The sequence below is a fragment of the Meleagris gallopavo genome, chromosome 8, assembly GCF_000146605.3.
Source record: "Meleagris gallopavo isolate NT-WF06-2002-E0010 breed Aviagen turkey brand Nicholas breeding stock chromosome 8, Turkey_5.1, whole genome shotgun sequence".
NCBI lineage: Eukaryota > Metazoa > Chordata > Aves > Galliformes > Phasianidae > Meleagris > Meleagris gallopavo.
The window spans coordinates 10055206-10071479 of record NC_015018.2 but is presented as its reverse complement, the minus strand read 5'-3'; the positions used below and the strand labels follow the sequence as shown (position 1 = coordinate 10071479).

At 38.5% G+C, this 16274-nt stretch overlaps 1 protein-coding gene across 1 annotated transcript; it reads left to right on the top strand.

Annotated features, from left to right (window-relative positions):
- The first annotated feature begins 557 nt into the window (after window positions 1–557).
- On the top strand, window positions 558–15738 carry PBLD (phenazine biosynthesis like protein domain containing). Its single transcript, XM_003207877.4, is given in 10 exon segments — window positions 558–734; window positions 2565–2664; window positions 3805–3903; window positions 4287–4396; window positions 4539–4568; window positions 5081–5169; window positions 6315–6493; window positions 8199–8230; window positions 8233–8263; window positions 14940–15738. Coding segments are annotated over 10 exon segments (867 nt in total). The 5' UTR covers window positions 558–650; the 3' UTR covers window positions 15053–15738.
- The last annotated feature ends 536 nt before the right edge of the window (window positions 15739–16274 follow it).

Below are 16274 nucleotides of genomic sequence, written 5' to 3'. Positions count from 1 at the left end.
ATCGCGATAGCAGCGCCGCACACCTCAGCCCGCCCGGACGGCAGCGGAGCATGCGCGCCTCTGCAAACAAGAACCGGCGGCTCACGCGCGGCGAGCGAACGGCGCCTCCTCCCTCTTCTCACGAGCGCGTGAGCGTCACCTGGCGCACGCGCGCTGTGTTCGCGCTCTACGCTCTCTTGGCGCCAAGCCGTCCGTCCGGCAGCAGCGCGAGCTGCGGCTTGTGCCAGCAGCAGCGAGCACCCACAGCAAACACCTGTAGCAGATACCCGCTAATCTCCTCACGCAGGTGGTGCCTCACACGTGCCCAGGTGCCTGTGGCCCGCCGGGCGCTGCTCGCTTCGGCTCCCAGAGTCAGTTTGGGAGACGAGATGCGAAAGCCTGTCTGCTCGCTTCTCCTCAGTTTTACAGCCGCGGCAAAGCCGTGCGAGGTTAAAATCGGCCTGGGGATCCTCACCAGCTCTCGCCTGCGGAATCGCCTTGGGGCGAGGCGGCGGAATGGCCCGTTGGGGCACTGAGGAGTGAGGGACGGAGCAGGGAGGAGGCCGGGAAGTGACGAGCGGCTCCTCCTGCCGCCGGGGCGCATAAACGGGGCCGCGCTGCGGGCAGGGCGCCACAGGGAGCAGCGGGCAAAGGCCGGGAGCGCTGCGGCAATGCAGGTCCCCATTTTCACGGTTGACGCCTTTACAAACCGGCCGTTTTGTGGAAACCCCGCGGCAGTTTGTCTGCTCGAAAATGTAAGTCTGAAAAAGAAACGGACGGATCTTTAATGAGGGGCTGCAGCGGTGGCTGCCGTTGCTGCGAGGTTGCCTTGGGCTGCTGGCTCCAGGCACGGCGTGCTGTGCTGCTGCCCCGGGCGGAGCGGGTTAGTCGTTATAACGGGTTCTCGTTTTTCATTCCTGTGGAAGAGAAGAGAGACACGTACAGCCCTGTGTCTGAGTCGCTTTGTGTCCCTGTGACAGGCAGGTTTTGCTGTAGGCTGCACGGCGCCTGTGGTGCAGTCATTCTTGTGAAGGTGTTCTGAGCACATGGTGCTGATTGGTTCACTGCTCCCCGGAACCAGCTGTTAGACAGATTAGAAACGTACGTGCCTTGTCTTATTTGTGTGGTATCACTTGATGAAAGCTTTAGGAAGGTAAATGGAGCAGTCTGTTAGTGGTTCGCGTTGGCCCTCTGAATCCCCACAGATCTCATACGGTGTAGCACGCTTACCAAGGCAGCCAAGCTGGCACAGGACATCTCGCTTCAGAGCTGTTTTTGGCTATCTAAACTCTAAACACCCCCCTCTCCGAATGCACTGACCTTAAACTTGTAAACTTTTTATGTTAATACGTTCAGAAGGTGACTTACGTGTTGCCTATGGCATGTTGAAGTTTTAACATTTCCTCTGCAGGCTAGAGGCTTCAGGGTCGTTAAAGCTGAAGTTCTAATTAATTTTATTCTGAGCTCCAAGAACATATGGAGCAGCTAGCGCTGCTTCTGTTCTCTGTTCCTTCCCAAGCCTTAGCAGCTGCTTTTTGAAAACTGAAGTACACGAGTGATGATACAAGCCCTTCCCGAGAAGTGCCACATGATGGCAGTATTTCAATAAAATTCTATTATTTTCAGCAAAATGCTGGCTGGTCTTTGTTCTAATTTGGTATTTCTCTAGCAAGTGCTAATCTCCTGGGTTAAAGCAAAGACTGTGAAAGGTCGGGGTGTTGTTTCATCGTATAGGTTTCACCATGGAAGGATCGGTCTGCTATGCCTCTCACTAACTGTTCTGTATCAATAGCAGGGGATCGTTGGTTCAAAGGATTAAGGCTATTAAGGGAAAAAAGTCAAGTTAGCAGGGCAAAGTTCAATCTGTCCAAGGTTGAACTTGACCAGATCCACTTAGTACATTTTCACTTATATGTTTGTTTTTTATAGACCAGACCCTTGAACCTGGCTGGTCTGTGTGACAGTGGGGAAAGGAACAAGAGTGAAGTAACAACTTACACTGTTGCTATACCTTGTGTGACCTTCTGTCATGCAGTGAGCTCCAGCATGTTTCTTCCTTCAGTTCAGTTTCTTGTTCCAACTTTTACTGACTTAGCACATTGTTCCTGTTGCTCAAGGACTAATGTTGAGGGTACAGCAGTAAGTGCTGATAAACTGCCTTAGTTATTGTCCTGGCTGTTGAGACATTCCCCCTGCTAATGTGGGTTTCTCAGAGTTAAAAAGGAGAGCTGTAGCTATTTTTAGGTTGTTAGCAATGACTTCTTGTTGTGCCTTTAATCAAAATGAAAGATATGTCTTTCCGGAGTGACTGACTTTAATGTTTTGTAATTATCCCCCATCATTCAAGGCTCTGTGGGCTTACAGACAAGGTATGGGTAATGCCCACATACCACAATGATTGAGCTAGTTAGCCTATTTTATGCTGCAAGGGTTTTTGTATTTTTTTTTTTCAAAATATTTTGAACTAAAAATAAATCTGTTTTATTATCACAGAAAAATGAGATGACTGAATTAATTTGAAAGACAGTTTGATTCTGTTTTTTTTTATGGGTTGCTTTTGAATGGGTTTGTCATCTCATTGTTAGGACTTGGATGAAGATTTGCACCAAAGAATTGCGACAGAAATGAACCTTTCAGAAACTGCCTTCATTAGAAAACTGCACCCTACGGATGACTTTACCAAAAGTGAGTGGCTCTGTTTACCCTGCAGTCTCTTAGAAAAAGCAGGAAGAAACTATGGGTGCATTTATAAAGAATGATGCTAATGTATAAGATGGCAAAAGCAAAATCGCGGAGTTGTAATGCATCTTTTAATAATATTATTAAGCCTTTTGCACATAGACTCATTTGTTCAGCTTTTCCAATTCCTTTTACAGTACACAAACATTATTCATAAATCTGATCATTTATTTTAGTGCCTTTTGCAAAATAAGCAGGTTGTGTGCAGAAAGTCTCCTGAAAGTGCTATGTGAAGGTCCTTCTGTTAATACTTCTATTCCTGCTAATTATCTCCTGAGATAATTCTCTTGTACAAGCAGGAGAAGAGAGACACAAAGCTTATTCTGTATGCGAAGGACTGCAAAGGGAATCTGGCTTGGCTGTTCAGGAAATCATCACTTACTGGAGGTTGCCACAAAGTCTCAGAGATTCTGTGGAGGTGATACTGGAGCAAACAGGTTTCCAGCAAAACCAAGAAACCTGAAATTGCACCTAGAGCCCATTCAGAATCACTTGGTGGATTAGTTTTCAGCTGAATCAGCTTGTTGAACCTGCTCGCTTTGCAGCCGTGGCTATAGCCTGTTGTTTCATTTTAGGTTAAGGTACTTTATTAGCGTAATTGCTCTTAAATTTTATTTTTTAAACAACTAACAGCAATAGGATTTTTAGTAAAATGAAGGCTTAGCATACTTCAGTCTTTCATCAGTCCCAACTGATGGCTTATGCAAAATAATTCATGACTGACTTAGCTGTGGCATAGATTCCACTATGCCAGCAAAACCCGTGGCATGCCTTGTTTCACTCTTGGGGTTAAAGGTTTGTTTTTGCACTTTTAAGCAGAGAGCTTTCTCTGCCACATTGATTCTTTGCTCTTGCAACAAAGTAGCTTTCCTCTATTAGGAGTAGAACCCAGTTGTAGAGGGGTCTCCGGAGCAATAGATACTCCAAGAATCAGTACAAAGGGAGTTGTAGGAGCCTTTGAGACCAAGACTGATTATAACATGCGTTTTGAATGACTGAAATGCCATTAATCCATAGAAAATGTAGAAATAAATTGAAAAGGAAAAGAAAACACAATTCCACTTAAAAACAAACTTTATTTTTAAGGTTCCCGCTTTGGACTCCGATGGTTCACCCCAGCCAATGAAGTTCCTCTCTGTGGTCATGCTACTCTTGCCTCAGCTGCTGTTTTATTTCACATAAAAAGTAGGCTTACAAGCTATTTGTTATTATAGTAGATGTTATAAAAATTGTTTCTAATTAAGAAAATCTCTCTTTTTGTACAATTAAGTCTTCAGAACATTTAGAGAACAAATGTGGAGATACCCTAGGTATTTTCTTTTACCAATGGCTGTCAGGCTGTAGTCTGATGTCTGCACTTGTTCTGATGCCCCGCTACCTCTCTTCCTAAAGAGCAGTGCTGAATATGCAAATGTCATCTGGGAATTTTGCCTTGCAATAGACGTTTACTGAAGTTGTTATATTTTTAGCTGCATAACTTTTTTGAACATACTGGGCTACTTTATGAGCTATAATAATTTATTTCAAATTCTTATGTTTGATACTGTTGCAATGTTCTCTCTCTCTAGAAAACCCAAACTCAGTTCTTACTTTTGTGACTCTGAGTGGGGAATTGAAAACAAGACAAGAGAAAGACCATATTGTGCTGGACTTACCACTTTACTCAACCTACCCACAGGTTAGGCAGGGTTTTGTTCATAAAAGGCTTTCAAGGAAAGCATATATTTGCCTGTATGTGTGTTTGGATACGTATCTACCTATTTTTACTTGGGTAGATATCTAAGTACTCTATGTTCTACAGTTTTCTTTTTTTCCTTTAGGAACTTCAGGAAGTAGAAGAATTAATAAAGGTAAATACAGTGAGAGATGTTCTCTTAGAAATGCACTTAAATGAGCTATAATTATATATTAGAATGGCTGGAAAGTGGTAAATTGATGTTGCTTGAGGTACTGTGCACAGAGGCTGACAAAACTGAAAACTCTGAGTCTTGTAGTTCAGGAGATGGAATTCTTCAATATGCTGTAGTTAAACTTTGCCTTCTGCTGGCTAGGATGTCATATTTCATGGGCACTTTCGGCCTGCTGTATGCTTGTGAGGGTAATCTAGTGTCCTTGCCCTGCTCTTAGTCCTTGGATTTCTTTCCAGGTTGACATACACAGAGCTCTTAGCACTCCTCGTATCCATTCCTGCACACAGTGCATTTGCTTTTCCTGCTTGTAGGTACTGGAGGGTTGCATGAAGGACATTGCATAAGCCCTATTCTAGCAGGGATTTTGTTATTGTAGGAAAATTGTAAGTAAATATTTTATTTTCTAGTGACACTCTTTCTCTTTGTTTTTTTAACTTTTTTTTTTGTACCAGGCTGCCACTGGTGACATGATTGTTCAAGATCTCCGTTATTCTCCTGACACAAAGAAACTCCTGGTCCGTCTCAGCGATGCTTATGAAAGGTGCCTGGTACTTTTTTGGAGCAAGTGTGCAGAAATTCTTTTTGTTTAACCGCTGTTCTTCACATCCGTGGCTCACTTATCTATTTTTGAAACAGGTGGAGATTGAAAACACGAATTTAAACTCCCACGTTAAATAATTCTTTAATCTTCCCCGTGAGCTTACGGAATCAGCAAAGCTAAACAAGATTAGTGGGAAAACTGTCCTCAAGAAAGGGAGGCTTAGGATACAGTTTTGGTGGTGGTGTCTTTTTGCCAATCTTCTGAGTCAAAAGTGGAACAGGAAATTGGGGGTCTTGCTTCTCAGCTGAAGAAGTATTAGTTGCATAGCTGTACAGGTGCACTTAGTGAGAGAAGATGTGCTGACAGAATGCTGTGGGTTCCTATGCCCCTATGGCTGACTAATCTGCTTACACATACTTTACAGCATCATAAGTAGCTTTACAGAGGAAATTCCAATTCAAGTCATTTTGCAGCATTTGTCAATCTCGGGGACCTGAATTTCATTGTCGCACTTAATTTGTATACACGTTGTCCAGACCTGAATTCTTTAATTAGATCAAATTGCAATTGTTTTTACTTGAAATTTGGCCTAACTACTGGCTATAGAATGAGCTAATGAGCAAATAAGAAATATTCTTAGCAGAGTACTCAGTATTTTTACTCTTCCAAAATTTCATTTTTTAGGGAAGTATCTGCAACTTACAGAATTAAGCCAGTTGTAGAGTGCTTTAGAATTCTCTGATCTGAGTAATATAAGCTGCTTGCTCATTCAGAAAGTAGGTGGAACGCTTATTTTTCACATTCTGTAGTGATGAAATATTTTTTTCAGTGATGAAAAGGTTGACATGAAAGTATACATTTTTGGTGGTTATATTCTTGGGCATTCAGTTTTCATAAGTAGACAGGAAATGCATGCTTTGATCTTTTTTCAAACTCTGCTTGCTAGGAGTATAGTACACATTCTGGGCAGTCATATAAAATGATGTTGAGAGGACAATGCTGGGGATCTTTCTACTCCAACACTTTACTGTGGCTGTTTTGAGAGTGCAGGGATGACAATTTCATGCTTTTCTGATGCTTTTCAATACATAAATTCATGTTAAATGAAGAATATGGAATATTCAAATTCTGTAATTAAATTCAAGGTCTGTGCTAGAAGAACTACAAGTGGGCGCACAACGTTTTCTGTCAGCTGAAAAAACTGGGAAAGTGAAAGGACTCATACTCACTCTGAAGGGAAAACCCAATGGAAAAGACAAAGGCCATGATTTTTACTCCAGATACTTTGCACCTTGGTACGGCGTGCTGGAAGACCCTGTTACAGGTGTGTGAGCTCATGCATGGTAAATAGCTTAGTCTTGTTTCAGTTTAACGGTGTTTACTAAACTTGATTAATGTGCCTTTATACTTCAAAGTATCTCTTCTAATGAAGTACTGTTTTCTGTGGACAGCAGGTAAACTTTCGTTATTGATTCCAAACTCGTTCAGAAAAATTTAGCTTCCTGCTGTCATCAGGCCAGATATTCCTGCCTCTTTTCTCATAACTTTTTCCTGACGTATTACAATTAGAGAAAAGCAAAAGACTACAGTGCAATTCAGCAAGTACTACAGAAGAAGTTCACATACAGTTCTGTCATTGTTTTATATTTGTGGTGCTTCGTCTGAGATCTTCTCTAGTTTAAGGACTCTTTACTGTGGATGTTCTCAGCTCTATGAGTAATATGAACTTAGCTAGTTATATTTTTAGAGGCAGAACTTCTAGTTTGTTTTATGTTCTGTGATAATGTTTGCTGCAGAATAAAGTAATGTTATTTACTTAAGTACAAGGTGATCACTGATTAATTGTAAGTCCGCTGAGAACTTAATCAAAAAGATTCATTACGTATTTTGCTGAATAGAAAACTTCTTTATTGGAGTGATGGTGGTTATAGTGCAGTTCTAGCAGAAGGTTTTACAAGGAAATATAAGCCACGTTTCAATTATTTTTTTAACTTCCAGTCCTACTTTTCTGTTACAGCCAGGAGGCAGAGTGGCAGATGTATCTGATCCCAGAGCTTGTTTATTATTGTTATATAGGAAAAGCTAGATGTTTGCTGAACCTTTGAGATTCTAGGCTCCTTATAGCTCATAGTTGCTTGTCTTGCATCTGAAAGTTCTTTTATAGAAACAACCTCTTCACTGTATAGCTGATTTATACTTTTAACAGTGTTATGACTTTTATTACCTTTCTTTTGCAATAATTCCTTAATCCATTATATATTCTGGTGTCCCTGAGCCCTGATATTTACACTTGCTTCATATTTGGGTTTCCAGCAGAATGTCTTTGCTCATAGCAGCTGATTTGCACTGATACAACATGAATCTGAGAAGTCATTCTGGGGTTTTAAGATATCTACCCATTGGGATACAATAAGTTGGTTTTCCAGAGGCTGTAGCAAGACCTTAAAAGATCTTGAGCTACATCCTGATACTTAAGTGTTCAAGACTGGGGGGAAAAAAGAACAAACAGAGTTTTGTTTGTGAAAACTGTTAAGGGAGGGAATTCCTTCTTTTTCCATGGTGACATCTATCCACCTGTTCCTAGTCTTGAAAAATATCCAAAAATCGATTCAGTTTTTTTTCTTGTGGTTAGCTATTTGTTCCATCGAATAACATACGGTCTAGGTAAATAATGTTATTGAATTTACATGTTTTGAGATTCAGTTATTAGGAAAGCTCACTTGTTTACCAGAAGTCAATACTTTGGCTCAAATATTTTAACTTGTACTATCTGTTATTCCTGAGGCTAATTACAAAGCCCTTAGGCAAAATTTCCATTGAAGTTGGAGGATGAGGAAGTAATACTGCTGGATTGTAAACAAGTGAAATGCAGAATCCTTAAGATCTGTTTGCTTTGCGAAATCGTAGGCATTTTTACTTTTAAGTGCAGACATGGGACATTCAATTTGTATGGCATTTGCATTTTGAATGTAATCACTCTATAAAATAGTGATTCTAATTCTGTGCTTTTTGTTCCAATTTCTTTTAAGGATCTGCCCATGCTGTTCTAAGCAGCTACTGGTCAGTAGCAGACTGGGAAAGAAAGAAATGCTTGGTAAGAAGAACTGTTTTCTTGCAGAGCTAGTTCATATATTAATATTTAAAAAAAAAAAAAAGAAAAAAAAAAGGGGGAGAAAAAAAAAAAAAGAAAAACCCCAAAAAACTACAATGCAAAATATTGTAATAACTCCTTATCTATTTCTCAACTTGAATAGTAATATTTTTTCTGAGAGGTAATCCCTAAGAAACTGCTTCCTTTCCTACCTCCCAACATGACACTTTATGCCTGTAGGGAATCTGAAGCGTGTGGGTCATAACTCTGTGGTTGGTTTTTGATCTCAACTCTCGTGTTTTTACTGTCATGAACTTTCATCATGACGGAAGCTTGGTGAAATTTAGTTGATGTTCATTGTGTGTTTTGACTGAGTTGTACTTTGCTTCTTGCTCCTTACGGCTTGCTTTTTCTTATTGGGAAGAGGTATCAGTCGCTATTCTCATTCACAATGTATATACGTACGTCTCAGTACAATTTAGAAGCATGGAATCATAGAATTTCCTGAGTTGGATGGGATCTATAGTAATCACTGAGTTTTCCTTTCCATTCACGTATATGATGAGATGGAAAAAATGGTTCTATTTGATATAGGGTTTTTAGAGGGAAATTACTCGAGATTAATTCCTTCAATGAGTTCTTTAGGAAACTCAAGATTTAAAGTGGCTCATATTTTTATAGCTAGATAAGAAGAGACATGCGTTCAGATTGTACTTACAGGACGTGCTTTATGGTACAGTTTTTTCTTCTGTCCTAAGATTAGTTTTCTCATGATGATGATGTTTTACATGGTAGCAGGAAAGGATGGAACAAAAGGTAATCAATTTGAATGTATCTAACATTGAATATTTAAATGGAGACAAGGTGCCTAGGCACTGGCAACTTCATTTGCTTGTGATGAGTATGATTTGCAGTTCTACTCTTGAGATGACCAGATCTTAAGTGAAAGAGCAGATTTATTATTGATAATTGTTTTGTCTTTGGAAAAGATAGGCTTAGTGGATCACGTATTTACTGCTAAGCAAATAATGAAGGCCGTGATGGGGGAAGAAAACCTGGGAGAAACGGTTTCACTTGACAAGACTAGATAGAGAGGCATTGAGTGCTTCTTCACTTCTCATGTTTCTGTTGCTTTGATGCAAAGTGGAAGAACAGAAGCAGTGTGAAATACCCTCCCTCATAACCCTCTGGTTCCCTTGGAGGGTGGTGGTGGAAATGCTGTTCTTTTATGCACTTGTTCTCGAAGACATGATTCTTGTCAGTCTAAAACGAAGGTTGGATTCTTAATCTAATAGGATTCCTTGTTCCCTAAAGTAAATGTCTTTCGAAACAGCTACCTTGAACATAAGCTTCCCTATATTTAGCCCAATGAATCCGAGACCAAACTTTCCTTGACATTGATAAGCTCTTTAAAGGATCTGTTATACCTTCATAGCTTGATGTGGTAATCCACAATGACTGAGACTTTTCCATCACGAGTTGAAGGAAAAGTTTTGCAATCTGTTCTGAAGATCTCTTGCTTGCATTTGTATCTTACAGATCTGTAATAATTTCCATGAAGATGTGGGGAGGGGGGGGAAAAGAAGAGAAGAAACTGTCTTTGGCATTGTATCCAGATGGACTGGCTGTTTGTCTTAAGATTATAGAATCATAGAATGGCTTGGGTTGGAAGGGACCCAAGGATCATCAGGTTCCAACCTCCTGCCACAGGCAGGGCCACCAACCTCCAGACCTGGTACCAGAGCAGGTTGCCCAGGGCCCCATCCAACCAGGTCTTGAGCACCTCCAGATGGTAGTGTGGAGATCGGAAACTTTCATCCCACCTGTAGTACAGTGTTTCTTTAAATAATCAGACAGAAATTCTGTCTGCATTTTTAGATGGCATTTTTTACTTTTATGTTTCCATGTATGTTACATGTACCATGTTTTACCTCTTATTTTGAGAAACTGTCTTAAGCTGCAAAGGTAGTTGATACTGTAACCATCTCCTCTAATATTTTTAGCAAAAAAAAAAAAAGTCCCACATTGCCACAAGGTAGGTTTTTTGCATATTTTGTGCAAATATACCTATCACAGTCTAAAGGGTTATCTGACAAGTAGGTGGATGGAGATCACAGCAGTGGGTTTGTAGAACTTTATTATATATGAAGAGATATTAGTTTTACTTCCTGTATTTTTCTACTTGAGTACAAATCACCTTTGAAGATTATACCTATGATTAGTAATGCAACTGTATATCAACCTATTATGATTTCTTAACAAGAAAGAAAGTGTATGCATTTTGTGTGTGTGTGTATATGTATATATAATATATATGAGAAATGAATGTAGCAGCAGCAAATAATAAAGCAGCAAATACATAATACATAACCTGGTATTGCAGGTTACTAAAAATATCTCACTAGTAAAATAACAAATATGTTTACAATCGATTGCCTACATATGCACATATATTTAAAATGTTACTGGTAGTGAGTGCAATCAAACCATTCCCAGAAGTGGGTGTCAAATAGACCTCAGAAGGGTTTAATTAAGAAGAGTTTGACCCCCACAAGTAGGACCATATAAATAATAGACAAAGTCTCACTTCAAAGACGATCTGTGTCATGGGCTTTTTGGGATCATTCCCAGCGAAGATTTGGTTTGTTTAGGAAATTCTCTAGGAAAAGGAGAAGTTTGTGCAACACAGGAACTTCTCAAAGAGGCCCTGTTTTGCTTAGAAAATAAGAGATTTTAATATCTCAGACACAAGAGTGTACACTTTAGCGTGTACAGTGCTGCTTGTTTTTTTTTTTTTTAACCTGAGACAGCCAGTATAGCTTCCTACCCCATCTGACATTTTACTTTTTCCCCACCACTTTTTTTTCTTTTAGCTAAAATTACCAGTACCAGTTGCTGATTCCTACTGTCCCACGTTGTTGTCCTGTTTCTCCTGACAGTAATTTGCAGTTACATTTCCTTATTTTTCCATTATGGATGACTTTTTCAGGATGTCCACAGTTCTGAAGCATTCAGCCTCAGAAAAGCCAGCTGTGCCTTTCTAGGGGTGCTCCTGACTCACAAGCCTTGTTCTCAGGCTAGCTGTCAATATTTTCCCATAATACACAAATATCCTTTATAACTGCTACCATCAGTGCCTTCAGTTTTTTTTTTTTTTAATATGTGTGGTGGGAATAATACAAAACAGATTTAAAGGGGACAAATTCATATGACATCTTATCAACCTGTGGTTTTTTCATATGTTCAGAAAAAAACTTTTCCTTCCATGTGCATGGAAGGTTATCAGGTATTACTGGAGTGAATTCCATTTGTGTTGTGACTATTTAGAAAAGGTGGCAGTCATTGTATCACTGAAGGTTAATAAGTTAAAGCATCTTTTGACTACTTAGAAACTTCCGCAGTGCCTCCGCAGTATCTTTTACTGCAAGAATAAAGGTTTTCTTCCATTTAAAATTGAAGGTCTTTTAGTTCCAAAATAGATGAGATATGAAATTGTATACAAAAAAAGAAGAGGAACATTAAATTTGTTATCAGCTCTTTCTGGGTATTGTGACCTGTAGGAGAAGGTCAGCTACATCTCTGCTGAAGTGTCAGACATAATATCCTGTGTCTGGGTTCTCTTCCTATCTTTATTAAACCAAACTGTCAAACAACAAACACTCTCAGTAACTACAAAGAGAATTTTCCAGCCTTTTTACAAGGTGAGATACTTTACTCCTTTTTCCTAGAGCTATATAAATACATTTAAGATGTGTTAAATGGGAGTTTGCTATCATTTGAGGAATTCCTGAAATAGTATTATATATGTTTTTAATAAAGATAATCTGTAATATCAGATATTTTAGACTTTCATAATTGCCAGTGAATATAGTATTTACACTATTTACAGTTGTATCTGTATACAGTCTTTTGTGTATCTTTTATGTCATTTTGTGTATCTTTATGTCATTTATAAACATGCATAAGAAATTTAATACACCCAAACGTATTGTAGAAGTTTTCCAGATTTATTTAAAGAGAAGAGTTTTAATTCAGGACAGTTTTAAAAGCTTGGTAAAGCTGGGGGAATCTTTCTGGACCTCTTTAATCCAGTTAACTAAATTAATGTGTGGAAATAATTGCTTTTGTTGTTGCCTCTAACTTCTGTGATTGCTTACCAGTACAGAACAGGTACACCATATCTTCTGGGGTTTATGAGGAGTGGGAGGAAGCAGATCTTACTTTAACTGTAAGGTCACCTTCTCAAAACATTTGCCAGAATTTCTTTCAACTTAAGGTCTTGTCTCTTAACTTGTTAGTCTCCACTTTTTTTGTGTGTGTGTGTGTGTGTGTGTGTGTGAAGAAATTGCTTCATAAGATAGAATAAATCTCCATTTGTTAGGTTTTTGCTCATTTAACGATTCATGAAGTAGAGAGTTTTGCACAGTTATAATCACAGTTTTTGAATGATGAGATTAACTGGAAAAATAGATCAATAGAATTCACTGTTTTTTTTTTTTGTTTGTTTGTTTTTGTTTTGTTTTGTTTTTTTAGTATATGTTCTTTTTCACTGGGAGCATCAGATTTATGCACAAGTGTAGCATGTCTGCCAAAGGAGAGGTGTTTCACTTCATCAATCAGAAGATTTGTTGATCTTACCTTTTGGAATATGAGTCTTAGAGGTCTTAATTTCACTTAAGTGATACTGAGTAAAGGCTAAGTACAAGTACTTTTTCATCAATCCTTTTGTAGGCATTAGAGATTTGGTCAAAACAACGATGATTTCTAAAACCAGATATTTTTTCAAGAATAGCACTTGTTCCTGATTTGTCATTACCATGACATCACAAATAAAATCCACTAGTTCTCAAATTCTGTAACCAGTGATCATGTGAATGGGCCTAGTCTAATAAGAGCCTCCTCAAAACAGGTTAATGTTGGTATGAGGTCACTGGCCCCCTTCTGAATGCTACATTGCACGTAAGTGTGCTGAAGTTTTTTGTACATACTATTGAACTTTCCTCTATCTCAGGGTAATCACAAAGGAATTTAGGGCACTGAATTGAATTACTGTAGATAATTTTTACAGATCATAATGTACTGAAATAGCTGCATGATCCAAAAAGCATCTGAAATGCTCTCTGAAGACATTGCTATTAAATGAAATCATCTGGTTAATGAAATATTCCATGCAGGTCTACTTTCTTTCAGTCAGTGTGAAATATCATTGTTTCTGTGCAAGAGAAGGAGAAGATGATCAAATATTATTTACATATAATCTTGAGCAAGATCTTTGTGGCTTTTTTCCCCTTATATTTTGCAGGTTTTTTTTTTTAAATAAAACAAAATGAAGCAAAATCAAATTAGTAAGCCTGCCATGAAAGAGACAAGAAGGAAAAACAAAATCCAATCAACCTCTAAGATTAGAAATAATTTAACTCTTTTCTTTAGATCTGCTTTCTCAAAGAAGTGGGAAAGTTTAGCTGTGTATCTGCACTTGGCAATAATAGTTCACGAAATTTAGTGTGGCCTGGACCATTAACAGCACAAAATATTATATTTGAAAGCATTTGTTCATACATGCATACTGCTCTTGTTAAAATCAATAACTGGTAATTCGTTAAAGAGGAAAGACCAGGAAGCATCCATAGCAGTCATATAGCTCCTATTTGCACTGTTTTGGGAGCCTTTGCTTTGTCCAAGAATCTGATATCCTTGTATAAATAAGAGCTTTCTTGTCAACCGTGGCTAAGAAATGACAGTGTGTACAGTATATGTACCATCTATGAGAGATCTTGTACACTGCCAGGATCCGAATACAATCTCTACCCAGTTATAAATTAGGGTATCATGAGGATATCATGTTCCCTTTAGCTTTGAACAACTTTTGCAGCTGGAATTTCATTAGGTAGAGAGACTAAACATCAGTGAATTGTCATCCATTTGCAGCCTTTTACAAAAGCAAAACAGTATGAAACTCTAACCTTTGCAAGATACCATCCTAACAAGGCCACTCTCTGATCAAGTAGTTCTGCAACTAACATTGGACTGACTGAAACAAGACTGCAGAGTCAGCATGCTAAGCATTATCTTCTTAACTGAGTATGACTATAAAAAGTTTCATTAAAAAAATTAGATTTGTGATTATTTATCAGTGGAAAGCTTTTATCATTAAACTTTATCCAAGTGTATTAAATGATATATTCAGGATTATGTAAATCCTGAGTTATATAAGTTTGTTCCTGTCTGTGTAAGACTTTCATCTCAGTTTGTGACAGCTGAAGCAGCATCTATATTTCTTTGCAGACTTTTTCTGCTGGTAACTTCAGTTTTACTTACTCATTAACCAAGCATGTTCTTAGAACCTAGTGTCTAGTTCTAGTTCACTACCTGTGAAGTGCTTCTTTCTTCTTAAGCAGGTAATAATATTCTTCCTTCTTGGCTAGGGAAATGGTCCATCTCATGAATGGGTACATTAAGACATTTTTAGATGTGCAAAGAAGACTTAGTTCATTACAACAGCGTAAACCACCATCCTTCATTACTTGCTATTACATACCACTTTGTTCAGACTCTTATGTCAAATTCTAGTCTGAGATACAGAAGCCATGTTAGCCTGAATTTTCATGCATTTTATAAAAATTGATCTGTAATGCTAAAGTCTTAACTCTGGATTCGTGTTATTCTTGTTTCCATTTAGCTTTTCAGTGTTCTCGACGTGGAGGAGAGTTGAAGATTTCACTTCACGATAATGGAAGAGTTGAAATTGCTGGGCAGTTTGCTATTGTATTGAAAGGAAACTTGACTTTATGAAGAAACTGACACTAACAGTATCATGTATCACACCTTTACATCACTCATATTGTGTTGATTATATCTTAGTTTTAGGCAGTGCACTACCACTGTCCTCTAAAATCTTTGATTTTTGCTTGAAAACGTTCACTTTTAATCTTGAAGATCCCTGGTATTATTTCCTTCACTTTCATCTCAGGATTTAATCTGTAAACTGATCTCGGAAATTGTCCAAGGACATCCCTCTTATTTTTCTGCTTTTAAATAATTCTTTTTTTCTTTTTTTCCCAGTTTCCACATTAAAAGCCACTTGACCTTCTGGATTGATTTATAGACTTCTTTATGTGATAAAACAATCAAACTGACTATAGTCAGCTTCCTTTCTCTGCCACATATTGAAATGATTCTTGTGTTCATTAATTTACTTGAATTAAAACATGAAGAAAATACAAAAGGTTTAGAAATAGAACTCTTTTTTTTTATGAACGGTATTTTTCATGGGTAAATGTAATTGCTGTGACTTACAGTTCTTCTGCTTATTCAACACTTCACATTTATAACAAATGTAAGAGATTGACATAGTGATACCCTGAAGACTGTTAAAAAATTGAAAAAAAGAAAATGTTATTGGTTACTGTAATGTCACTTACTTTTGAAGGACTGAAGATTTACTCCTGAATTAAAAGATTGTTCTCTAATGTTCTTCATTAAGCGTGCTGCTTCAGATGTCACTTTTTCCTTTAATGTTCTTATCTTTCTCTGGGTTGATTAGGAATACCCGAAGTAACGGAGGTACTCCAGCTGAAGTTTTCCCTTTCAGATCACCTTTTTCCTAAACTTTGAATTAATTCCTTAATAGAGTCCAATCCCCTGCTGAAGCAGTTTCCCTACAGTGTGTTGCACAGGAAAGCATCCATGTAGGTTTTGATTAAATCCACAGAAGGAGACTCCACAACCTCTCTGGGCAGCCTGTTCCGGTGCTCTGTCATCCTCACCATAACGAAGATCTTTGTCATGTTCAGATGGAGCTTCCTGTGTTCCAGTTTGTGCCCATTGCCCCTTGTCGTGTTGTGGGCATTGCTGAAAAAAATCATCACAAAATCACCAAGATTGGAAAAGATCTTCAAGATCATCCAGGCCAACCATCCATCTATCACCAATAGTGCTCACTAAACCATGTCCCTCAACGTAAAATCCAAATGTTCCTTGAACACCTCCAGGGCTGGTGACTCCACCACCTCCC